Source organism: Wolffia australiana, chromosome 12 (genome assembly GCF_029677425.1).
Source record: "Wolffia australiana isolate 7733 chromosome 12, ASM2967742v1".
Lineage (NCBI taxonomy): Eukaryota > Viridiplantae > Streptophyta > Magnoliopsida > Alismatales > Araceae > Wolffia > Wolffia australiana.
In genome coordinates this window covers 7,962,568-7,988,015 of record NC_135846.1, presented here as the reverse complement: position 1 = coordinate 7,988,015, position 25,448 = coordinate 7,962,568, and the positions used below count along the sequence as shown (strand labels likewise).

Here is a 25,448-nt window from a genome sequence, read left to right as displayed (position 1 = left end):
ATAATTATAAATTTACACAGAGATTAGGGTGGTATTTAGATTGTGGTATGAAGATAGGATCAGAAGAGTGAATGAATGTGATGGTGAAGGTCCTAATTAGGGGTTTTCCAATGAAATCCCTAATTAGGAATGGGTGTTATAAGCTATTAATCCCTACTCATATGGATAAATAACTTGTAACAGAAATAAAAGAGATAGGTGAACGTGGAATGGATGGATGAAATGAAATAGCTTGGAATGAAATTCTAATCAAATATTTTAGGGCTTACCTCCTTTAGTGGTGATGCTCCCAAACACCTTATCTCCATTCATGAGCCCATAAGTTGCACGTGGTGCCTTGGCCTGTTGCAGCAGATACAAAGGTAGATCAAGAGAAGGAAGGTGAATTTTTTCAAATGCCTCCATTTCCTTTCATCACATTTTTTGAATTGTTTATGAATTTTTATACCCATTTTCATGATTTTTGATGATCGGATAGATCCTCAGCCATCGGATCATTGGATCATCTGATCATCAAGATCAGAATTGATTTCAGCTGTCATCCTTCTCTTCAAATGCGGGTTCTTTTCTGGCCGTCGGATTCGCTTCCTAATAACACCCTGAATTCGGTCTTTATTTCATGCTATTAGCACAATATTATTCATTTAAAGAGCTTAAAATGGGGTTGTTATCATATATTTACATAAATTTAATGTTTCCAAGTCATTTCTGATTTTTCCTTAATTTTCTGTTAATTTTATGAATTTCTGGGATTTATTTGAGCTTGAAATAATTATTTTTAAATGAAAATGGCAGGTTTAAAATTAAATTTCGAGCTTAATTATTATGGGGATGAAATACTAAATTTTCTAGAATTTTATGGAATTTTCTAGAATTTATTTAGGATTTAATTGGATTTTCTAGATTTATTTAAGTGAGAAATGAATTTTTAAAGAGGAAAAGGATATATTTATAATGAGAAAATGAGTTTTAAAGCAATTTCTACTCTTCTAGGGGCTTTTCGTAAATTTTAGTTGCAATTATGCCCTCAAAAACAGCTCTCGGTCGTGTATGCAGGCGTAAATCTGTTATTTAAACAGTTACAGGGTATTATTGCAATTATTTACTATTTTTTAATGGCTTTTATAATAAATCAGAGAGAGAATGCGAAGGGGCATATACACAATTATTTTTGGGCAGCGTTTAGCAGTAATTCCCAGATTTCTAAAGGACTTTTCCGCAAAAAGGAGAATTCAAAATGCACCCGCCAATGAGAGGACGAAATGTCATGGCGTGTTAAAAAAAGAAATGAATAAATAAATGAATTTAAATCCAATGGCTTAAATTGGTTTAAAATTCATTTTTTAATAACTTTTGATCCTGAAGTCCGATTGAGATGATTTTTTTATGGATTTGCTCATCTTGATCCCCTCTTTCTATCTGTATGATTGGATCATTTAGATCAAGCCTACATTGGTAGATAAAAATTAATTACTAAACAGGAGTAAAATGGTGATTTTGACCATGTAACCTCAGTATAAAAGCTAAATTTTGAGAGGGGGAGCTCATTCTTGATGGTGCTCGATCACAGCTGCAAGATAGAGAGGAGCTCCAGCTTGGATCAACCTATTTGGTATTTTTTTCTTCTTTGTATTTGAACTTTTGGTGTATTTTGGATGTTGTTAGTTGCATTTCTTAATCATTCTTCTTGATCCCTGTCTGAACTTCTAAATCTCTTGGCTTGAGCAGAATGTACAAGCCCTTACTAGGATTGAGAGGAGAAATTGAGAGATTTCCTAGCTATTCCAAGTGCATATAAAAGAAAACTATAAAAAACTTCAATTCCTAGGAGAGTAAATTTCCCTTTGTATTATCTAATTGTGTAGTTATTTCTGAATTATAAGACCTACAAAACCAACCAACTCAAATCAAAATTTCCCTCCCAACCTCTCTAATTGACCCCCTAGACCATTTTCTTTGGATCAAAGAAGCCAATTTAGAGCTCCCTATTTCTTCTATTCATCCCATCTCTTCTACCCCCCTTTCTAAATTTCTCATCTAATTAGGGTGATTTGATCTTCATTGAAGATCAAATTAACTCTAATTAGGGTTGAATTACCAAGAAAACCATCATATTGAATTCATTACTAGCTTCCCTCGGACGACACTCGTACTTATCACTACACATCTTAAGTAGAGTTTTTATAAATTTTATTGTATAAGCTAAAATTGACAACCATAAGGGTTAAAAATTGCATAAAATTTACCCCTATTTTTGGCTTATCACTTCCCTTATGATCAGATTGATCATGGACCACCCGATTGGTGTGCCTCTTTGTTCTGTAGAAAAAGACAAAAATGAGGAGGTGAGCTTAACTCTGAGATCTTGATCCAATGGCTGTAATGCTGCCACGTCACACATTGCTGCAAATGGAGTTAGTCCCATATGGAAAAATTCTAAGCAAGTTGTAATTACAAAAAGACAGGCTTAAGTAAGCTATTGAAATTTTCGCACGTGCACCCTTTGCTCCTCTAATACTGATGGGTAATTGACTAAGTGAATGTAACTACGTGGAGGCGGATGACCTAAGTGGAATGTACGTGCAGGGCCGATGAGTGGGAATTCACCAAGTTACGAGCTCCGGAGTGGGGATCGATGACGATGACGGTGACCTTCTGACCCTCGTCAGAGCGACGACGGCGACTAAGGCACCAAACAAAATTAATTCCATAGGGGCTCACACGTAACGGATGGGCTCGACCCGTACCTAGGAAGATGCTCAACCTGTAGTTTTCTCGAAGTAATTCTCTCTCATGAATTTGGCGGGAGCAGCTGACGTCCGTGAATTGGCGGGCGCGAGCTAAAGGGCGTCACACTAGAGTGCTACTAGTTGTCGGAATAGAGTGGAGACATGCATTGACAACCCAAACGAGGGCACTGCGGGCAATTCTTCGGCAAGGGCGCAGTTGGATAACAGTCCCAGATTTGGGATCCGGCGCAGCTTCAGGCTGGGACGGAGCCTTCTAGCTCCCGCGATTCAACGTCGCCGTCTTGTAGAGACACTATCGTCGTCAGTGCTCGTGGAAGTAGTGACCTGGTCGATTCCACAATGACCCGTCAATCGTGATATAGTGATGGGTCGTCGTATCCCGGGAGATGCTTGTGGGGGCCGAACGATGATGGAGTCGTGCCCGATGATCATGCGGCTGACTAGTACTCGGCTGGGCAGTCAGGAAGTAACCCAAAGGCAGTCAACGTTGTAGAGAGCCCAAACAGAATCGCAGCCACAATTCAGTGGATCCGCGTGACGAGAATCCGGAGAGACGACCAAGGGATATCACTCACGTCGTAGTGGGCATCGCCCCGTTCCGCTCCAAGCTACCAGCGGTTGACTGAATGTGTGGGATCACCAGCTCGTCGGCGTCATTTACCAGACGGAAGGACCTGAGAATATTCCAATCAGTACGTCCGTGTGGCCTTCCCGAGTGAAGTGATTTCAACACCCATAAACCACACGGCGACCAGTTCCACTGGCGGAGATGCAGAACATCTCGACGAATGTCCAGACGTGGTGTGGGATGATCATTAGCGTCCCCCTACAGCTATGCGATCAGACTGTGCGATCTCTACTCCTTCCTTCTCTTTTCCCTCTCCTCTCCTCTCCTTCTTCTTCCTCCTTTCTCTTCTTCTTCTTCCTCCTCTCCTCTCCTCTTTCTTCTTCAAGCGTGAGATCTGAACACAAGATAACTGCCACAATAATCCAGATCTAAGATGTACATGGTCCATCATGGCCTTATATAGGGGCCATGATGGACCCATTACACAGTACACATAGGGGCCCATTAAGGGACCCCTTTACAACACTTAAAATGAAAAAAACATGGGGAAATAATAAAACGACTCGAAATAAAACGACGGATGAAAATGTGACGATACGGATGTATCATGACGAGAACGGTGAACTCATCATGACAAACACAGACATGAAATCAAACGACTGAAAACAGATAAATAAAACATGCTGATACGGATGCAGATGTGCTCTACCGGGGGTATTCAAACCCGGGTGTCCTCACGGACGCTTTGGCATGTCGGTTGGGCTGGACACAGACCAGCGGTGATGTTGATGGCGGTGAAGACAGCTCCGATGACGTGTTGTCGATGACGCTTGGGTGCGCTCCATCAAATACGCACACATGTGTGCCGTGTCAGCTCCACCTGTGCTCCCTCTGCGTTTTCATGGCATGCCACATAGGTGCCCCTGCCACGTCAGCAGGTGGTTAATGGGCCTCTTTTTTTTGCGAATTTGAGCTTAAAAAAAATTATAAAATATGCAATAAATTCCATTGAAATTCAAAATTAAATATTGTTTGATCTAAAACTCCGTTTTACATGAGATTTTCACCAAAATTAATTATTTTTAAATATATTTTTGGTTAAAATCATAAACATCTTCAAATATCATCACTTTCATGTAGAAATTATGTATTTAGTGAATTTCTCTATTTTTAAAAAAATACAAATAATTCATGATAACATGCATAAATCAACTAAATTATGCTCTAAATGCATGTAATAAGCATTAATTATCATGCTTTTTTGCATATTATCACTTCCATTGTGGATTTTTTTTATTTCTTCATCCAGATGTAGGCATGTAGAATCCAACAGATTAAAGTTGAAGATGTGGACACGTTATTGAGCAATTGCATATTAGTATGGATGATAAAAAGTTTCATCGTCAAGGATAAACTCAAGGTTCTTTCATGGGTCCAACGTAGTCTCAATAGGAAACATAGGCTTCAACTTCAAGTGATGTTGATAATCTGTCGGCTTCTCCTTCATTGCAGCATATTCAATTTTAAAGATATTTTACTTGATGGGGGAAACCCTCATCTCTGTTTGTTGACTTTATTGAGAACAGGTCCAACCAAATTTAACTCCCATCAAAAATGTATCTGAAAAATTATTATGCTGACTTTTATTCACAAATAAGCTTGTCTCTACACTTAATGTTTTTATCTTTATTTTGGGAAGTATTCGTCTTTGACTTTTATATAAGGCAACACTTATCTGATTCCAAAAAGGTCCAAACAACTTGAGTTTTTCCTCAAACGTTCATCTTTGAGAGAACTACATGTCGCCTCTATATTTATTGTGATTCCCTCCTTTGAAACTGTGCACTTGAAACATCTACATAGCCCTTTTTAATTAGTGTTTAGGACAGTTAGACTCGAAGTCAATTTGGAGGTACTCAAACTCAAAGCATAGAACTGACAAATATTACTTCAGATAGTTTGACAACCAAAACATCGCCTACAGATCTGCCTGATCTGTTTATTATGCCAATTAAATTTTGAGACAATATATTAAAATAATGCATTTATGCCAAAATGATACAACTATGATGATGATGAGAAAAGATGACAATGAATCAGTCCAACTCATTTTTATATTACCACTATGAGGCTTTATGCCAAGCCAACTAGTGAAGATGCAAATAAGAATGATGATAATGAGAAAAGATGATCATGAATCAGTCCAACTCGTTGCCACATTATCCTTATGAGGCTCCATGGCAAGCAAGCAATTGATTATGATGAATCAGTCCAACTCATTGCTACATTATTGTTATGAGGCTCCATACTGTTGAAGATGCGGATAAGAACGATGATGATGATAATGATGATGATGATGATGATGATGATGAGGAAAGAGGATGATGATGATGATGATGAGAAAAGAGGATGATGACGACGATATCGAAGGCACTTTCTCTCCCTACAAGGGAGGAAAACTCCAACGCGTGACAGCAAACCTAACACCTATTCCTCAACTATTCTACATACGAAGTCACGACTAAGACACGTTGACCGACTCCCCTTCTTCTCAGTCTTTCCGCGTCTACTCCACTTCACAGTTCACACCGGTTTTCTCCACATTAAATACAAAGACAACCCACCAATTCCCTTCCCTACCTCGACCTGAAGAAAGATATCGGCAAAGAAGAAGAAGAAGAAGAAACCGGCCATGGCGACTTGCAACGGCTTAACACTCTTCTTTCTTGTGCTCGCCGGAGGCGTAGCCAAGGCCACGGCCTTCGCCTGCGGCGGAGCCGGTGCTTGCCAGGCCATGGCGGGGTACGTGCCGAGCAACGAGACCACCTACAAGGCCGTGAAGGAACTCTTCCAACTAGACTCAATTCTCGCTTTGTATGGCGCCAACGGGCTTCCCCCAACCACGCTTCCCTCCGCCAAGCTCCGCGGGGGCGCCGCCGTTCGCGTTCCGTTCCCCTGCGCTTGCAAGGGCGGCGTCGGAGTCTCCGACCGGCGACCCGTCTACACTGTTGCCGAGAACGACACGCTCTTTCTCATCGCCACCGTCAAGTTCGGCCATCTGACGACTTACGAGCAGATCCAGACCGTTAATGGGATAAAGAACGCGGATCTGATCGAGATCGGGCAGAAGCTGTGGATTCCGATTCCTTGCAGCTGCGACCCGGCGAAGGAGACGGTTCCGGCGGTGCATTTAGCTCATGTGGCGGCGCCAGGGAGCGTCGTGGCGGCGATAGCGGCGGAGTTTGGCGCGACGGAGAAGGATTTGCTTAGAGTGAATAACATGTCTGATCCGAAGAGCTTGCAGGCTTATCAAGTTCTTGATGTGCCGCTTAGAGGTGAGATCTCGGCGCTTGCTCGGGGAGTTTCTTTTTTTATTATTTTTTTTTTGGTGGGTTTTTCTGGGCGAGAGGTTTGGAAAGATTGGAGTTTTGATCGGCCCTTGTCCGGGGAAAATGTTGCAGCTTGTGACTCGTCGATTCGCGGAAACGCGGAAGATGGGTCGCTTCGCGTTGCTAATGGGAGCTACGCTTTCACGGCCAGTGATTGTGTTGAGTGCGGCTGCAGCGCCTCTTCGTGGCAGTAAGTTTTTTTTTTTTAATTTTTCCCTTTCTCTTCCTATTTATCCTTTCTGCCTCTTGTCGCTCTCTCTATCTCTTGTTCTCTTTATCTTCGTCTTCTTGTCGCTTTCTCTCTCTCCCCCTCTCGTTCTCTTTATCTTCATCTCTCTCTCTTTCACCCTCTCTTATTCTCGTTATCTTCATCCTCTTTTCGCCCTCTCTCTCCCTTTATCTTGTTCTTTATCTTCATCTTCTTGTCGCTCTCTCTCGCGTTATCTTTAATTTAATCGTCTTGTCGATCTCTCTCTCTCTCCCTCTCTCTCTCTTTTTCTCTCTCAAGCTCTCTCTTTCTCTGTTCCTGTTTATATCTCTCTCTTCCTCTTAATCTCTCTCTCTCCCTCTTTATATCCCCCTTTTCCTCTTTATATCTTTCTCTTCCTCTTAATCTCTCTCTTTCTCCCTCTTTATATCTCTCTCTTCCTCTTTATATCTTTCTCTTCCTCCTAATATCTCTCTCTTCCTATTTACATCTTTCTCTTCCTCTTCATATCTTTCTCTTCCTGTTAATCTTTCTCTGTTCCTCTCTATCTCTCTCTCCATCTTCATATATCTCTCTCTTCATCTTCATATCTTTCTCTTCCTCTTCATATATCTCTCTTCCTGTTAATCTTTCTCTGTTCCTCTCTATATCTCTCTCCATATTTATATATCTCTCCCTTCATCTTCATATCTCTCAATCATCTATATATCTCTCGCTTCACCTTCATATCTCTCTCTCTCTCCATATTCATTTTTCGCTCTTCATCTTCATGTCTTTCTTCTCCTCTTAATCTCTCTCTTCCTCTTTATGTACCTCTCTTCATCTTCATATCTTTCTCTTTCCCTTCATATCTTTCTCTTCCTCTTCATATCTCTTTTCCTTATATATATACATATATATATATATATATACATATATATATATATATATGTATATATATATATATATCTTCCTAATTGTCTCTCCATCTTCATCTCTCTCTTAGTATATCTCTCTCCATCTTCATTAATCTCTCTCTTAGTATATCTCTCTCCATCTTCATTAATCTCTCTCTTCATCCTCATATCTTTCTCTTCCTATTAATCTCTCTCTCTCTTCATCTTTATCTCTCTCCATCTTCATATATCTTTCTCTTTATCCTCACCTCTCATTTCACCTTCATATATCTCTCACCATAGCATTTATCTCTCTCTTCATATTCATTTATCTCTCTCTTCATCTTCATTTATCTCTCTTCATCTTCATATCTCTCTTCCTGTTTATATCTCTCTCCTCATCATCATCTCTCCCATCCCCATATCTCTCTCTCTCTCCATCTCATACATCTCTCCCTCTTCATTTTCATCTCCCATCTTCATATCTGTCTCTCTCCATCTTCATATATCTCTCCCTCTTCATCTTCATCTCTCCCATATCCATATCTCTCTCTTCATCTTCACATATCTCTCCCATCTCCATATCTCTCTCTTCATCTTCATCTCTCCCATCTCCATATCTCTCTCTTCATCTTCACATATCTCTCCCTCTTCATCTTCATCTCTCCCATCTCCATATCTCTCTCTTCATCTTCACATATCTCTCCCTCTTCATCTTCATCTCTTCCATCTCCATATCTCTCTCCATCTTCATATATCTCTCCCTCTTCATCTTCATCTCTCTCTCCCCCCCCCCTCTGCCTCTTCATCTGGTTGTTTCTCTCACTTCGTCTTCCTTGATGGCTACATCATCTCTCTACCATGGGACGGAGCAGACTGGCCTGCAAGATGAGCAACCTGAGCTCAACCAACTCCTCAGCTTGTCGAGCGCCGACGTGCGACGTGGGCATGGCCTCCAGGCCGCTGCAGCTCGGAGAGCAGGTGACGGTGGGGTGTAACTCCACCCGCTGCCACTACGCCGGCTACTACAAATCCTCTGGCCTCAACATCACCGCCGTCGCCGTCACCAATCAGTCTACCTGCAGTAAGAAGTTCTCTCTTTCTCTTTCTCTCTATATCTCTCTCTATCTCTATCTATTTTCCTCTCTATATATCTCTCTTTCTCTCCTTTTCTCTATCTATCTCTGTCTTTTATATCTTTCTCTCTTCTCTCTCTATCCTCTATCTCTCTCCCTTTCTCTCTCTATCTCTCTCGCTATCTCTCTCTCCCTTTTTCTCTCTATCTCTCTTTTTATATCTTTCTCTCTTCTCTCTCTATCTCACTATCTCTCTTCCTATCTCATGCTGTCTCTTTTGGTCTCTTTTTATCTCTTTCTCTCTTCTCTCTCTTTCTCTCGATCTGGCTCTCTATCTCTCTTTCTCTCTCTCTTTCTCACTCTATTTCTCTCTCTCTCTGTTTACATCTTTTTCTCTTCTCTCTCAATCTCTTTCTCTCTCCCTTTCTCTCTCTATCTCTCTTTTATCTTTCTCTTTCTCTCTCTATCTCTATCTTTTCCTATCTCTTTCTCTTTCCCTTTCTCTCTTCTCTTTCTCCATCTTTTCTCTTTCGCTCTCTCTATCCGTCTCTCTCTATCTCTTTCTCTCTCTATCTCCTTCTCTATCTCCTTTTCTTTCTCTTTCTCTTTCTACTTCTCATCTCCGCTGTTGAATTCAGCAGGTGCGCCGTCGTCCTCATCCGCCAGCGATCTCCGCCCCCTGCTCTCCATCCTCTTCGCCGCCTCGCTCCTTTTCCTCTCTCTCTGAACCATAACTCTCTCTATCTCTATCTCTATCTCTATCTCTATCCAGCTCTCCACACCTCTCTATCTCTCTACCCTCCCTCTGTTTGTGTCCCTCTCTCTCTCAACATCGCTCCATCTCTATCTCTATCTCTATCTCTACACCATCTTCTCTTTCACCATCTATCTATCTCTCTCAAGCTCTCACTCAGACAAGGGACCATATTTTCTCTTCTGGAGAAGAAAATATGGCGAGAAATAATAATAAAAACAATAATATTTTTCATACCGGGGAAGAAAAAATCATCAGTCTAGGCCTCTTCTTTCTCAAGATCCTGGCGCAGAACATGAACATGAGAAGAAGCGTAGACAGCATGAACAGCCGGAAATAAATCTTCAGCTCCCGTAATCCCATCTCAATCGCCTCCGTCCCGCTAATCTCCGTCACCACGCTGCCGCCTTCCGCTTCCATCAGACGGCGGCGGGCAATCTCAAAGACAGAAAGAAACGCCCCAGCCCAGTCGTTGACCACTCTCTGAAAGTCAACAACTGGCGTCAAAGTCAAATCTTTTATTAGGCTCGCGGAAGGATGACGAGTCGTCATCCATTCCGTCTTTTTCTGTCATCAGTCATCCGTCCTGACCTCAGAATGGAAACGGAACGAAAGCACTTACGCCTTCCGTTCCATTTCTTTACGTCCTGTTCCCTCATTCAACGAAAACTAGGTTTTCAACCGTCTACCGTCCCGTCCGTCCAGTCATTGACCACTCTCTGAAAGTCAACAACTGGCGTCAAATTCAAATATTTAATGAGGCTCGTGGAAGGATGACAAGCCGTCATCCATTCCGTTCTTTTCTGTCATCAGTCATCCGTCCTGACCTCAGAATGGAAACAGAACGAAAGCACTTACGCCTTCTGTTCCATTTCGTCTGCCATCCCTTCCGTCCAGATGGAAGTGGAAGGCGGCGACGGGCAGTATCAAGGACAGAAAAAAAAAACGCCCCAGGCCAGTCGTTGACCACTCTCTGAAAGTCAACAACTAACGTCAAAGTCAAATCTTTAATAAGGCACGTGGCCAGATGACGAACCATCATCCATTCCGTCCCTTACTGTCATCAGTCATCCATCCTGACCTTAGAATGGAAACGGAACAAGAGCACTCATGCTTTCCATTCTGATGATTTACTCGTGTACCACCCCTTCAGTGCAGAACAAAATTGCAGTCTCCATGACGGATGACTGACCAAAATGCAGTGACGTTCTGCCCCGCCCGTACCCGAGACTTATTTTTAATACAGTAAAAAAAAATTGTAATTAAGAAAAAGCTTACTACGAAGGTGGCGGCGTCGACCGGGTTGAACATCCGAAAGCAATCCTTGGACGGAGCATCCAAGTCCCCGTAAATCTGAAGAGAGAAGAATACTGCCGTTGACCAGAGGTTGACCGACGTTGACTATTAATTGGCAGGGTCAAACCTCGAAGGTGAAGGAGATGGGTATTCTCAGGACGTCGTACATGTAGTCCGTGGCAGTCCCATGAGCGAGATATCTGCAAGAAAAACCCAGAAATGAGAGAAAATTAGAGTGTTTTTTAAAGGAAAGTAGAGAGTTATTTTTATTTTAAAAAAATATAATAATAAGGCCATGAATGCCGACCCAACAGATCCTCCGCCGGATCCAATAAGGCATTTGTGGTGGCAGTGGCGGTAGTTGATTTCATCCAGGATTGATTTCATCACCAAAAGCTGGGATCCACCGGGTGTTGAGTTCTTGTGGTCGTAGGGCATGAACAGGCCCTGGTCAAAGAAGAGTCTCAGAATTCTAATCTTAATGATGATAAAATAGGCGAGACCAGCTCACATGAAGCAATAAATTGGGTAATTGCCCCATTTCATGCATTCTTTGGAAGTAGAAATGAATGCTCCCCAATTGATTCCACAGAAGTTTAACGCTGATAAAAAATCATTTAAAGTACAATTATTCTGTTATTAAAGACATAAATAGTGTCCCATTAATTCCACAGAAGTCTTGCGCTATTTAAAAAAATAATTAAAAGCAAAAAAGCTACGAGAAGGGTGACTAAGCTCCAGATCTCGGATCTACATCAGAGGCCAAGTCATCAGGATCGCTTTAAAACTTGATCCAGCTCAGCGTTGAATCTCCACCAAGCTAGTAGAGTTGCGCTCTATTTTTCATTGATACATTTTCTAGATACTACTGTATCATAAGTCTGCACATGCACTATTAAAAGTTCAAAAAAAAACTTTCAAAACAAAAAAAGTACTGCCGTTAGGCGTAAATCCTGGCCAAAATTTTCCACGGGACCGCATTTTAAAATTAAAAAAAGGACGTTTAAACAAAAAATATTTTGGTATTGGTCATAAAAATTGTACAACGAATCCCACGGCCTTTCTATTCTCTAACGAATAGAAATACAGGACGAATTCACTCTATGAGGAACAAATAACCCATGAAATTGATATTTTTGATTTGCTGAATTTCAAGATTAAAGGTGAACGGCCAAGATCAAGGGCAAGATAGATACCTACCTCCATTCCAGAGTGCACATTCACCCAAACGTGAGGGCGAAACGATTCTGCAAGTTTCTGCATGATCTGGGCCTCGGGCTCGCTAAAAGGACCGGTTCCCGGGTTTTCTTCATAGGGATCATAGTCCTGGGACGAAAAATTATTCATATTTTTCGCGTAAGAAACATATTAGTATTCGAAACAAAGATGTAACGAGTGAGATTCATAAACCAAACCTTCTCCTTCTTCCCCCAGTCAACGTCCCAATTACGATTCAGATCAACTCCTCTCCCTGTAGAAAAGAAATTATTTTTAAGAGTCTTAAATTCTGTGATTTTTCAGAGGTAGAACCAGATGAGCCCACCATTCCTTCTCTCACAAAGCTCTCCCGACTCTACAAGCTTGCGCCCGTTGATATTTTCCATAGGCACAACCTATCAATGCACATTGAACTTAAACTTAGATTTTTTTATCTGTGATTTGGAGAATCGTAAATCCAGAAATACGGTCGTTGGTAATCTGTGATTCAAAAGTATGATTTTGAATCACAAAAAAAAAATCATCGTAAAAACATATTTTTTTCAATTTAAACTGAAAAAATCACAAAACTCAATTTAAACGACAAGAAACGAATGAATCAAAAAGGTTAAGCATATACAAAGATGCTGACACCGATCTATATCAGATATAAAAGCAAGTCTGAAGAATGAAAAAAGCATGATGGAAAAAACTGTAATGTGATGGCTGATCAAAGTTCAAGAATGAGGAGCCGGAACGAGAGCCTAGAGTAAAAAGAAAATGCAAAGAACAGTAGCCTGAAAGAGACTGGTGGAGTTCTTCTCCTTCTGGTATGCAGAATAACTCCACCGTCCCAGACAAAGCCTAGCACGGCCCTCGCAGTCAGGAAAAAACATGATTTCAAATCTTGAAATGAGCTCCCGTCATAGGCTTGTATTTATAGGCCCTCAGCACGATCTCGCTTATGCCAGAAATGCTCCCATATTTTCTTCCTTGGCTACATCATAGTAAAGAACCTATCAGGTCCATATACATGAATGAAGGTTTATTATACCTCAAGTACTGGGTCGTCTGCCTTCCAAAAATAATTCCAGGATGTGTGAGACCAGTTGTTGGTTTTCCGATACGAACCTTGAGCTAGGTTCGGATCGGAAGGGGAAGAGGACGAGGCAAGATAAGGAATTCCCGGGGTAGAGACGTGAAACGGGAAGGGTAAGAGAGAGGAGGCCGAGCAGGGGAGGTAGGGAATCGGCCGAGGGACGAGCCGCCTGAAGACGCGGTGATGCAGAGACGATCGCAGGGACGGGGATCGTGGAGGGAGACGGAGCATAGATGTAGGAGAGACGTGTGAAATCCCAATCTAGGTTGGGGTTAGGAGGAGGAGAGGAGACGATGAGGTAGACGAAGAAGAATAATCTCATACCAGATAGGTTACAAGAGAAGGGTATTTATACCCCAGGAGAGAGAATAAGTGGCTAATGGGCTAATAGAACAAGGCCCATTAGCCATATAAGACCTATCTCACTAACAGCCCCCCGCAAGTGAGGTATGGATGTCGTCCATGCTGAGCTTGGAAACAGCACGCACCAGGAGGGGATTCAACAGGCCCTTGGTCAGGACATCGGCGGCCTGGTCGGAGGAAGACACAAAATGGAGGTCGAAGATGCCCTCGTCCATCCGCTCCTTGAAGAAGTAGCGGTATCGCTCCATGTGCTTGATCCGGCCAGTCTGGCCAGGATTTTTGGCCAGGGCTATAGCCGACTTGTTGTCGCAGTAGAAGTGGATCGGGCCAGAATACTGGACGCGAAGTTCGTGCAAAATCCCGTAGATCCACTGGCCTTTAGAAGCCCCATCAGCGAAGGCCCGGAATTCCGCCTCGGCTGGAGCGGGACACTTTGTCCTGCTTACTGCTTTTCCAGCTGAAAAGGCCACCGAACACGAAGGCGCAGTACCCGGTGGTGGAACGATAGTCGACGATGGACCCGGCAAAGTCAGCATCCGTATATACCTTCACAGTCGTGTCTGAGCTCCGTGGGAAGAGGAGGCCCTTCCCAGGGCAGCCTTTCAGGTATGCAAGGACCCGATTGACTGCCTGGCGATGGATCTCATGCAGAGAATGCATGAACTGGCTGAGAAGGTTGACGGGGAAGCTGATGTCGGGGCGAGTGTGGGTCAAATACAGGAGCTTCCCCACGAGCTGCTGATACTGATAGTGGTTGACCGGCGGAGAGTTGCCCCCTTCACCCAACTTCACGTTGGGATCAATAGGCGTCCGAAGTGGGGAGCAATCGGTCATACCAGTCAGTGTCAGCAGGTCGACGGTGTACTTCTGCTGGGAGACGAAGATGCCGCGAGACGAGTAGGCGACCTCAAGGCCCAAAAAATAACGAAGGGGACCGAGTGCCTTAATCTCAAATTCCCGAGCAAGAGCGAGTCCAAGACGAGACGCTTCAACAGTATCCGAACCGGTAATCAGGATATCGTCGACATAGACCACCAGGATAGCGACCCCGGTCGGGCCATGACGGAAGAAGATGGTAGCGTCGCCGTTGCTCTGGGTGTAGCCTTCAACACGCATGACGGAAGAGAAGCGACCGAACCACATCCGCGGAGACTGCTTCAGTCCGTACAAGGACTTCCGCAATCGACAGACGGTTCCCGGAGGACCAAGAGGGTACCCGGGAGGGTGACTCACGTAGACCTCTTCTTCAAGATCGCCGTGGAGAAAGACATTCTTGACGTCAAATTGCCGAATCAACCACCCATGATGAGCAGCGAGAGCCAAGAGTAGGCGGACAGACTCCATCTTCGCCACGGGAGAGAAGGTCTCGAAATAATCGACACCGTAGGACTGCGTAAAGCCCCGAGCGACAAGGCGAGACTTGCGACGCTCAAGGGACCCATCAGCACGGTGCTTCGGGGTATGAACCCACTTGCACCCCATGGCCTTCTTACCAGGCGGAAGAGGAACCACATCCCACGTGTGGTTTTTGATCAAGGCATGCATTTCTTCGTCCATCGCCGCTTTCCAATGAGGACAGGAGAGAGCATCGGCAAGGCGGCGTGGGACAGAAACCGAAGCAATGCGGGTCAAAAACAGACGGTAGGGAGGACTCAGTCTGTCGTAGGAAAGGTAGTGAGAAAGTGGGTAAAGAGGTGTGCGAGTGCACTGACGGACCCCTTTACGAAGAGCAATTGGCCAGCCAAGCGAGGCATCATCAGCCCCAGGGGAAGTCAAAGAAGATGGATGGCCAGACGGAGAAGGAGCGGAAGCGGTGGAGGGAGAGGATGTCGCAGCAGGGGCAGAGGACTCGGACGGAGGTGAGGGCGGAGACAAAGAAACAGGAGGGGTGAGCTCAGGAGGAGTAGAGGAAAACTCAAGGGGAGACACCATCGGAGGATGTGGTTCGGAGGCCACCGCAGGAGAGGAGTCATGAGGATTGAGTGGAGGAGCAAGAGCGACATCCGTGGGAGGAGAAGGAGCAGCGGGCTCGATGACAGGGAAGGGCTCCAAGGGGGGAGCCGAAGAAGCCTCACCCGGCGGGAGACCGGACGAGGAGGAAAGGCCAAAGAAGGGTTGAAATTCGGCGAAGGTGACATTCGCAGAAACAAAGAATCGTCTAGTGGACGGGTGATAGCATTTGTACCCTTTTTGGAGTGACGAGTAGCCGACGAAGATGCACTTGAGGGCCTGGGCATCGAGCTTCGTCAAGGTAGGTGCCGTGTCATGAACGTGCGCAGTGCAACCGAAGACACGAGGAAGAAGGTTGGTACGCAACGTCACGGCAGGAAAGGCAGTAGACATCCGATCAATCGGACTGCTGAACTGAAGAGGCTGAGAGGGCAGACGGTTGATGAGATGAGAAGCCATCAAGACGGCCTCACCCCAATACGTCCAGGGGACACAATAATTCAGCAGCAGTGTGTGGGCAGTAGACGTCACATAGCCAATGCGACGTTCTGCCATGCCATTTTGCTCCGGGGTGGCAACGCACGACGTCTCATGGAGAACGCCCTGCTCGGCAAAGTAGGACGCCAACTCCTGGTTGACATAGTCGCGAGCGTTGTCCGAGCGGAAACGCTGAATGGGATGGCCAAACTGAGTCTGAACCATCGCACAAAACTGCCGAACAGTGGCCGCTACAGCCGACTTAGGTGGAAGCAAGTAAGTCCACGTGTAGCGGGTGGCCTCGTCGACGAAGATCAGAAACCAGCGATGCCCCTTCAGACTGGGCTGCGGAGCCGGGCCCCAGACATCACTGTGAATACGATACAGCGGCACTGTCGTATGGGAAACAGATGGGGGAAAAGACGAGCGTCGATGTTTGGCTAACTGGCACGCCTCACAAACAACTGTCTTGAGGTCCAAGCCCATACATAAAGACGGAAACAGATGTTGTAAAGTCGAGAACGGTGGATGCCCGAGGCGCTGATGAGCAAGCTGGAGGCGGTCTTGGCGAGGATCAGCTGCTGGTCGAAGACTTCGCTGCACCATGAAGCACGATCTGCCCCCATCATCGAACAGCAGCAGCCCCCGGTCCCGCCTAATCAGTGTAGTCTTCCGCACCTTGGTAGACAAGAAGATCCCGACAGGTTGAATGTGGAAGGAACACTGAACCGCATCGACAAGTCGCTGCGGAGACATAAGCAGGGCACGGAGAGACGGAACATGGAGGACATTTCGAATGAGACCGAGACCATCCACGTGGATGGTCCCAATGCCTGCCACTCGAAGGCGTCCACCTCCGGCGGTGAGGACAGCACGAGTCCCAACGTGCCCTGATTGAACGGGGTCATGTGTTCCGTGGCCCCCGTATCAAGCACCCAAGTGGTATCCGACACGAGAGGGGCTGTGAGAGCCGTATGTCCACAGTACCACTGATCTGGAGAAGAGGCAAGTAACGCACCAAACGTCCCGAAGGGGGCCATAGGCTGGGTCTGCAGGGCGGTCAACTGCGCAGTCAAACGGCAAGGTCGGTATGCAACTGTTCCATGGTCACCACAGAACTGCTGGACGGAGAAGGGGACGCGGCCTGGGCTGCGGCGACATGGGCTTTAGCATCTTTGACGGCCTGAAGGTCAAGCTGCTTCTTCCGGCAGCGCTTCGCCGTATGACGGCACTTGCCACAGTAGGTGCAAAGCAGCTTGTCCCGCGGGTCCAAGGCCGGGTCCGGGGCAAGGGGTTTGGGTTGCTCAGGCGGACGGGGCAGCAGACCAGAAGAGTCACCAGGGCGGGAGAGCAAGGCAGTCGATTCAGCAGGGGTCTCCACCTCAGAGCGGTCACGACGGAGACTGCTCTCCAGCTCTATCAAGTCTTTGACCACCGCTTCGAAATCCGGGAGAGTGCCCTTGGTGCGCAGTGTTCTTCGCCGAACCTCGGCATACTCGGGATTGAGGCGGTCAAGAAATGACAGAAAACGAAGGCGAAGGGTGTGACAACGATCAACGCCGTTCGAATCGCCAACGGGCATATAGTAGTCAACTTCCCGCCATAGTGCAGTGTGGGCCAAACTATAGTCCATGATGGACATGGTTCCTTGGCGGAGGGCCCCAGCGCGCTCCACTAGAGAGAAGATCCAATGGTCGGCATCATGACCACAGTACTTGTGGGCATGATCCCAAATGTCCTTCGGAGTAGTCAAGTGGAGAAACTTGTCATAGACCGAAGGAGAGAGCATGTGGTTCAGCAGCCAGGAATGTACAAAATTCTGTTCGGCGTCAAAGGCAACATAGTGCGGATCAGTCAACGGCAGGGGCGGATAGATCAAGTGTTTGTGGAGGAGACGGCCCTTCAGCGTAGACTCGACAAACTTGATCCAGGCAAGGAGTTGCGGAGCATTCAACCGACAGCAGTCTGGGGCAGGCGGTCGAGGTAGACCAATCTTAGGAGATGGTAGATCTCTCCCAAAGTTGGCGGCCGTGAAGACGGGAGACAGCGCCGGGGTGGTTTCAGGGGGGAGAGACCCGGAGTGGAGGGTAGAATCGGTCGTCATAGTAGGAGACGAAGGCTGGGCAGGCTGCAGCTGGCTTGGCTGGCTGCGGCGAGCCTAGGGCTATCTGCGGCTGACGTGGCTGGCTGCGGCTGACGTGGCTGGCTGCGGCTGACGTGGCTGGCTGCGGCTGGCCGAGGGCGGCTGCGGCTGGCCGAGGGCCAAAGGAGGCCGGCTTGGCTGGCTGCGGCTGGCTCGGCTTGCTGCGGCTGGCCGAGGGCGGGCTGCGGCCGGCTTGGCTGGCTGCGGCTGGCCGAGGGCGGGCTGCGGCCGGCTTGGCTGGCTGCGGCTGGCCGAGGGCGGGCTGCGGCTGGCTGGGTGGGCTGCGGCCGGCTCGGCTTGCTGCGGCTGGCCGAGGGCGGCTGCGGATGGCTTGGCTGGCTGCAGCTGGCCGAGGGCGGGCTGCAGCCGGCTTGGCTGGCTGCGACTGGCTCGGCTTGTTGCGGCTGGCCGAGTGCGGCTGTGGCTGGCCTGGCTGGCTGAGGGCCGGCTGCTTGAGGTCCACTGGCTAAGCTGGTGAGTCTGGCTAGCAGACAGTGGCAGCAGAGGGGCCAGGGACTAGGGCATAGCAGTGGATCAAGAGCAGAGCTCTGATACCATGTGAAATCCCAATCTAGGTTGGGCTAGGAGGAGGAGAGGAGACGATGAGGTAGAAGAAGAAGAATAATCTCATACCAGATAGGTTACAAGAGAAGGGTATTTATACCCTAGGAGAGAGAATGAGAATAAGTGGCTAATGGGCTAATAGAACAAGGCCCATTAGCCATATAAGACCTATCTCACTAACAAGACGAGAGGGAAGAGAAGTCACTAATCACTTAAGGTCCAACATTCAAGTCTGCCCCCCTTAGAGGGAGGCTGAGCTATTTAAAGGAACATAAAAGGAGGACATGACGAGAATGCCCTCAACGAGGCACCGTAAACCTATCATTTTCCCACCACCACCACCACCATATCCGGCATTGCGAGCACCCAGTCACATCCCCACGGTCATGGTCCCAGCCACGTTTGCTGGGAAGTTGGGCAGTTCGGTTCAACTTTTTGAACCGCTCTTTGCCCAGCTCACTGAGCATTCACCCCCCCCCCACTGTGCAGAGTCTGGGCCAGGACAAAGTCTCGCGTCTGGCTGAATTTCTATAATGCATCAAATGGTGCAATGTCAAAAGTTTCATGCGGGTGGGTGACCAAGTAAGATATGCTTTGCAAGGCCGCGAGTTCAAACCCAATATATAACATATTTTTTGAAAGAAAAAAGGAATATCATCCAAAATCAGTCATCAACCTGATACCGTATAAATAAACACACAAGTTACAAAGAGGATCAAACTAGTCCTCCCCCCCACATCACATTATGGCCTTCTATACCAGCATGAAACAAAATTCTATGCTTCTTGAATGACAGCATATGTCGACATTGTTGTCCCCTTGAAAGCAACATCTTTACAGCCGAGCCAGATGACCCATTGCACTACGAGTATTTCTGTAGATGGAGAGTCTGTTTTACTCGTGTCCTTCTTTCCCTTTATTATGGTTCTTTAAATCCCCCCTACTTACTATTTGCAAGTATCTCCCTAAGTAGATCCACTTAAATACAGGTTCAATTATGTGCTTGTGAGAGAGCCTGTTTTAAAACAGGCAGGCCGAGAATCAATAGTAGCCTTTTGGGCTTTTTTAAGCCAAACCTCATTGGCAGCAGAAGCAACTAGGCGAGCTCAAGACGTGACAGTCTCTAACATTATAGCAGCTCCTATATGGGACTAATATAAGAATTGAATGTTGAAAAACAGAAACCCAAAAACTTTGATAAAAAACTTAGAAGTAAAGAATATAAATAATCTTGACTAATATTAATGTGATACCTTTATAGTTAGATCTTCAAGCACCCGACTCAAGGAAACCATATCATATCCAGGCACATCAATCTCTCCACATATGGCATATAGCAACTTTAATGCAACTTCAGAGGTGATGAGCTCCCTCCCATGCTGTCCAAAGCTCTGAACGATATGATGGGCTGTCAGGAACATAGATAACTAACTTCTGAAATCGTGAAACGATCAGTGAGATATCAATCTTTGATTTTAAAAATGTTTAAATGGAAAAACCAAACAGACTTACGAGAAGCAGTCGAAATTTTGAATTTTTAGGGCCTTCCAATGTACGATTGTAAGTAATAACTGCTACCTCTGCAGAATAAACTGAGTCACCAGCTTTCAGCGTTTCCATCTGCATGAGATAATGGTATTAGAATGTGATAACTGAGTAATCCAGAAACAAGAAAATGAATATGACATGATAAAAAAAATTACCATCAATAAATCAGGATGACGATTTACAAGGTCCTTGGCATCATGCAACAAAGCATCACTGCAAAACATAAAACTTTAATGAGGTATGCATTCTACACCAAATATTTGCAACGAAAAGGCAATTCATAAGGTGAAAATCAAGAACATATATACCATTTTATCAGACATACGAGTTGATTTAGTTCCATTGAATTCAGTTGAGCTGAATTGAGAAGTAATAAGCCACGATCGAGTAGAATTGAAAAGGGTAAGCAAGATTAGAGAGCAATCCGGCAAACTTATTACAGTAAGCAGGAGGAGAGTACCCAAAAATATTACACACAAAATGAAAGAAGCATTCGGGACGCGGGAAGATCACCAAATCAAGTTTGAAATAACCCAATTCAAAAAAGAAATAGCTTGATCAGAAATAATATGCTTTGACGAAGATTTAGCGCAAATTGAAGCGGCAAGATGAAGATCCACGCCAGCTACAACTTCGATAAATCAAATGCCACACACAAGACAGAAAAAAATCTGACCTTGAACGGTAAAGATCGCGGGAAATTGGTGTCTGAAGGGAATCAGCGAGTACGAACTGCCCTTTCCACGCCGATGCCATTAGGGACAAAGAAAGCAAGAAATGCCGATTCAAGACAAGGGACAGACGGTGGAAGTAGCCCATCTAAAAACCCACCTTCCCTTCCAATCTCCGCGTGCTCTCTCCCTCGGGAAGAAATTTTTGGAAGATGCTACATCAGGAGAGAAAAGAGAATGGGAGTAAAATTTCTTCCTCTGATGAACTCCATCAATAAAGGTATGCTAGTACCCTTACAAATAAATAAATAAATAATTATTATACAGTAACTTAAATTATGGAATTAATGGCTGAGTATGCAGCTTGAGTATATTAGAAGAAGGGAAGCTTAGATTCTGATCTGGGTTTGCAAGATTCATAGGAGGTGATCATCTCAAAGGAGGTTGATGGATAGTGATCAAATCAATAGTGGGATAAATGTTCAGGGTTAAGTATAAATCCCATTCAATGTCATTTAAATTAATCCTATGTCAAAAATATTAGAAGGGAATCTTAGTTTCTGATCTGGGTTGCAAGCTTTGATGAAGGAGATCACCACCTAAAAGTTTGATAGATAGAGAACATATATAATCAATACTGGGAGAACATTTCCTGGTTGCCTACAATTCACACTGAATGTCATTTAAATTAATATTATGTCACAAATAGCAGAAGAAGGGAACCTTAGTTTCTGATCTGGGTTTCCAAGCTTGGGAGGTGGAGATCATCACCTAAAAGGTTGATGGATAGAGATCATATCAAATCAATAGAGGGAGAACAGATAAGGGTTGCCTATAAATCTCATAGAATGTCATTTAAATTAATACTATGTCACAAATATCAGAAGAAGGGAACATTAGCTTCTAATGCATGTTTTGAAGCTTGGAAGGTGGGGATCATTACATTGGTCATTGATGGATAGAGATCAAATTAATTGTGGGATAAAACTTCAGGGTTGCCCAAAAATCTCAAATAATCTCATTTAAATTAATAATGTGTCACAAATGTATGAATCTTTTAATGAGAGTTGATTTACGTAGTATTTTTCCTTATTCTGGAAAAAATAAGAAAAGCTCAATGGATGCTTCTAATTTAATGTGTGGCCCTTTGATAATCTCAATTTTAGGGTTAAAATTCATCGTTGGTGATTGAGATTATTCAATAAAATATATTTGACCGTACTTGAAAATACGTAGTTAGTGATGAGTACGGATCGTCTCCACAGGGAACGATGATTAAGGAATTACTTTCTTAAACTAGTGATGATCAATGAGCAATCGACAAAAACACAATTCAAGGATATGAGCGAGTGATATCGATTAAGAAGTACTTAACTTATATGTTAATTTAACTTAAATAAAAGAGTAAGTGATTGTGACGGACACGATAATGAACTATGGTATGAACGAGGATAGTGGTTGGATATGGAATGGTACGATGGCAAGGATGGAGAGATGAGAGAGTGGGGACGTAAGTGAGTGAAGTGATAAATGAAACGTTGATAAAAAAAAAACTGTAACTATGATAACGATGATGTTGGGAGAGAAACAACGTAAGGCGAAGACACTTACCTTAGATCCTTACGTTCCGCCAGGATCACGGCGATTTGCGAGTGCCGGTAAGCTCCCCCTCTTCTCTTTTGTCTCTTCCACACACCCAAGACACCAAGAACACTCTTGATGGATCTCAAAACTCACTCTCTTTCAATTAGCCCAAAAAAGTGGGAAGCAAGTTCAAGATGGTTTTTACAATGATCCAGGCCTCTATTTATAGATTAGAGGGTATGGAGAGAAAGAGGAGGGGAAGATGAAAAGTTATGGCCATTGGAAGTTGAAGCAATCCTAGCCTTTAATTTCTTCTCTCTCTTCATCAATGTCATCAGTTTGTGCCTGTTAAGAAGTCAAAGCACTTGGTATTCTGTGGCTTTTCGTATTCCGTGGCTTTTCATATTCCATGCCTTTTTGTATTCCGTGGCTTTTCATATTCCATGGCTTTTCGTATTCCGTGGCTTTTCGTATTCCGCGACTTTTCATATTCCGTGCCACATGTACATGTCAAAAGGACAAAAAACAAAGAAAAAATCTCTTTCTCAATGCTGATGTGGCGGCGCATCCGCACGCCACGTCACACTATGCCATAAAAAAAACCAAAATACTTAAAATTTCATATTAAATCAAATAAAAGCCCAAAAAATACGTATAAATATATTTTTTGAATCAGAAAAATCATATCTTTTCAAATTTAATATCCAAAAATTCCATAAAAATCATATTCTTTCTCAAAAATTATATTCTTTTAGAATATACTATTAGAAAAATCCTAAAATATAGAAAAATTTCAGAAATTTGTTCTAAAAATAGATTTAATCATTTTAAGCTTGATAACATCCAAATATGAGTAATTTAATGCATAAATACGCATAAATATAATAATATAAGGCACTAAAGATGCATGTTATCACCCTTCCAATAAAAATGTGATATTGGTATGATGATTTTGATGGGAGTTTTTGGCTTGTAGCTTTATACCCAACTTAAATAATTAGTGTGGAAATTGGTAATGAGAAATGAAATCATTCAAAATCCTGAAAAAATACTTGTGAAATAAATTTTTAATGGGAGCTTTTGACATAAAATAAAGTGATCAACTACACATTCCAAGGAATTCCAGCTCAAATTTATACTCCTAAAAAAAGCCATCTAACTATCTCATAAAACAAAGTAATTAAAAGCACTTTAGAAAAATGTTAATCTGTCATAACTTTTGAGGATGAAAACTACTTTGGTTTTTTAAAGGAATAGGCAAATGTAATGTCTTCAAAACATTTTGATGAACATAGACGCATCAGAATATAAAGTGGGTGTAAAAATGCACAAAAAATGTTAAAACCCAATGAATAAACCTTTCATATATTCTTATGTGTAGTGAAAATGTCTTTGTTGTATAATGAATTTCAAATTGAGCTCTAGATTTGAAATTGGAATCACCAGAAAAATTTCCTGGGACCAAAAGGAATAATATAAAGAAACATAGGAAGAGAAAGTATTCAAGTAATTATAATATGTTATTTTTTATTCATTGTGATCTATTAAACTCTTTGTTATGGAAAAATAAAAGTTCTTGATAGTTTTTCTTCAACAAGTGACTAAACTGGAAAATTAATTAAGCGATAAACTTGGCCCAAATCCAGTTTCAAAATATCTGGCCTGTCCATCTCTTATATAAGGGTCAAGCTCCATACTTTGTTCTTTAAACCCTGATTATTATTGTGTTCTTCAAATACACATTGTAATAAGGTTCATATTAACTTTTTTGAGTTTCCTCCATTGTAATAAGTTTCTAGTTTCTAAATCATGAAAAAAATCATAACTCAGTCAAAAAATGGCTACAATTTGAAGTAAAAGTCTAACATCATTTTAATCAAAATCTTTGTGAAATTTGGAGGAATGAGCAAGCATCTTGAGTGAGACAGACTGAGTTGGAAACCTTGGGTACACCTAGACCAACATCCAAATAGGACATGCATAACATTATAAGTTTAACGAAAATGGCATTGATTTGACATGCTTTCTATCCATCAATTCTAATTTTGTTATGAAATTAACACTAAAGCATTACAGTAATGTGATGCCTTCTTATGCAAATTTTAATTTAGAAAAAAATCATCCTTTTGAAATTATTATGAAATTACTTTACGCATTTGTGGGAAATTAGATGTGGCATTATATCATTATGATGCCTTTTCATTATATTAGCAATATTTTATGTGTAAGCGGAGAGCTTTACTGATCCATCGGTAAGCCCAATTGCATTGATGGAAGTCAAGAAATATATTTATAATGAATTTAGTGTAGCTTTATTCAAGCATCATTTGGGTAAAATAAATACAAAACATTTTTGCACCTAGAATAAAATTTCTGTAAGATAAAGAATCTTGAATAAGATTTTTTTCATATGTAGCTAATTTTACCCATTCGTTCAAATGGAATAAAGAAACGGTCATTATAAGCTCTACTCATCAAGTGAATTATACTTAAACTAAATACATTATTAGTATTTTGTGGTTTTTTCAATGAAAAAAGGTTCAAGTTAAACTTTAATTTCCTTACATAACCTTTTATATCTAGACAGTCAAAAAATTATAAAACTCACTTAAACATCATAGGATAAATATATATAATTAAATTATTTAGTTTATAATATAAATGTATCTTTCCTAAACTTCCTGATATGAAATTTTGTATACATCATATCAATGCACTAATTTTTAAATTTATATTCAAAAAATATTTTATTGTGTCACTTAAGTTATATCAGAATTTCTGAATCCAAGAATTAAGGGTGATATTTGTTTACTCAAAACAAAATAATATTTTTAAGATCAAAACATATTCATAACTCCAACATACTATTTAAAGTATATTTATAATTTGTTTTGACCAATTGTACTGTTTCTTTGTGGATTCCAATACAAATATGT

General features: G+C 43.2%; 2 protein-coding genes across 4 annotated transcripts; one reads left to right on the top strand and one right to left on the bottom strand.

The window, feature by feature from the left end:
- The first annotated feature begins 5,941 nt into the window (after positions 1 to 5,941).
- LYM2 (lysm domain GPI-anchored protein 2 precursor) lies at positions 5,942 to 9,854 on the top strand. 2 transcript variants are annotated; one of them, XM_078584588.1, is made up of 4 exons: positions 5,942 to 6,653; positions 6,780 to 6,897; positions 8,666 to 8,874; positions 9,508 to 9,854. In XM_078584588.1, exons 1-4 carry the CDS (start codon positions 6,011 to 6,013, stop codon positions 9,591 to 9,593), a joined length of 1,056 nt encoding a protein of 351 aa, XP_078440714.1. In that variant the 5' UTR covers positions 5,942 to 6,010; the 3' UTR covers positions 9,594 to 9,854. The 2 variants fall into 2 exon arrangements, with proteins under 2 accessions (XP_078440714.1, XP_078440712.1); XM_078584586.1 differs by having other exon boundaries at positions 5,943 to 6,653; positions 9,505 to 9,854.
- LOC144710743 (Zn-dependent exopeptidases superfamily protein) lies at positions 9,831 to 21,189 on the bottom strand. Of its 2 annotated transcripts, none has more exons than XM_078584584.1 (11): positions 20,934 to 21,189; positions 20,413 to 20,470; positions 20,222 to 20,329; positions 19,963 to 20,100; positions 12,460 to 12,529; positions 12,332 to 12,387; positions 12,117 to 12,242; positions 11,224 to 11,363; positions 11,044 to 11,116; positions 10,899 to 10,973; positions 9,831 to 10,103 (listed from the first exon to the last, which is right to left on the bottom strand). In XM_078584584.1, exons 1-11 carry the CDS (start codon positions 21,074 to 21,076, stop codon positions 9,852 to 9,854), a joined length of 1,239 nt encoding a protein of 412 aa, XP_078440710.1. In that variant the 5' UTR covers positions 21,077 to 21,189; the 3' UTR covers positions 9,831 to 9,851. The 2 variants fall into 2 exon arrangements, with proteins under 2 accessions (XP_078440710.1, XP_078440711.1); XM_078584585.1 differs by lacking the exon at positions 9,831 to 10,103 and adding an exon at positions 10,168 to 10,593.
- Positions 21,190 to 25,448: the final 4,259 nt, after the last annotated feature.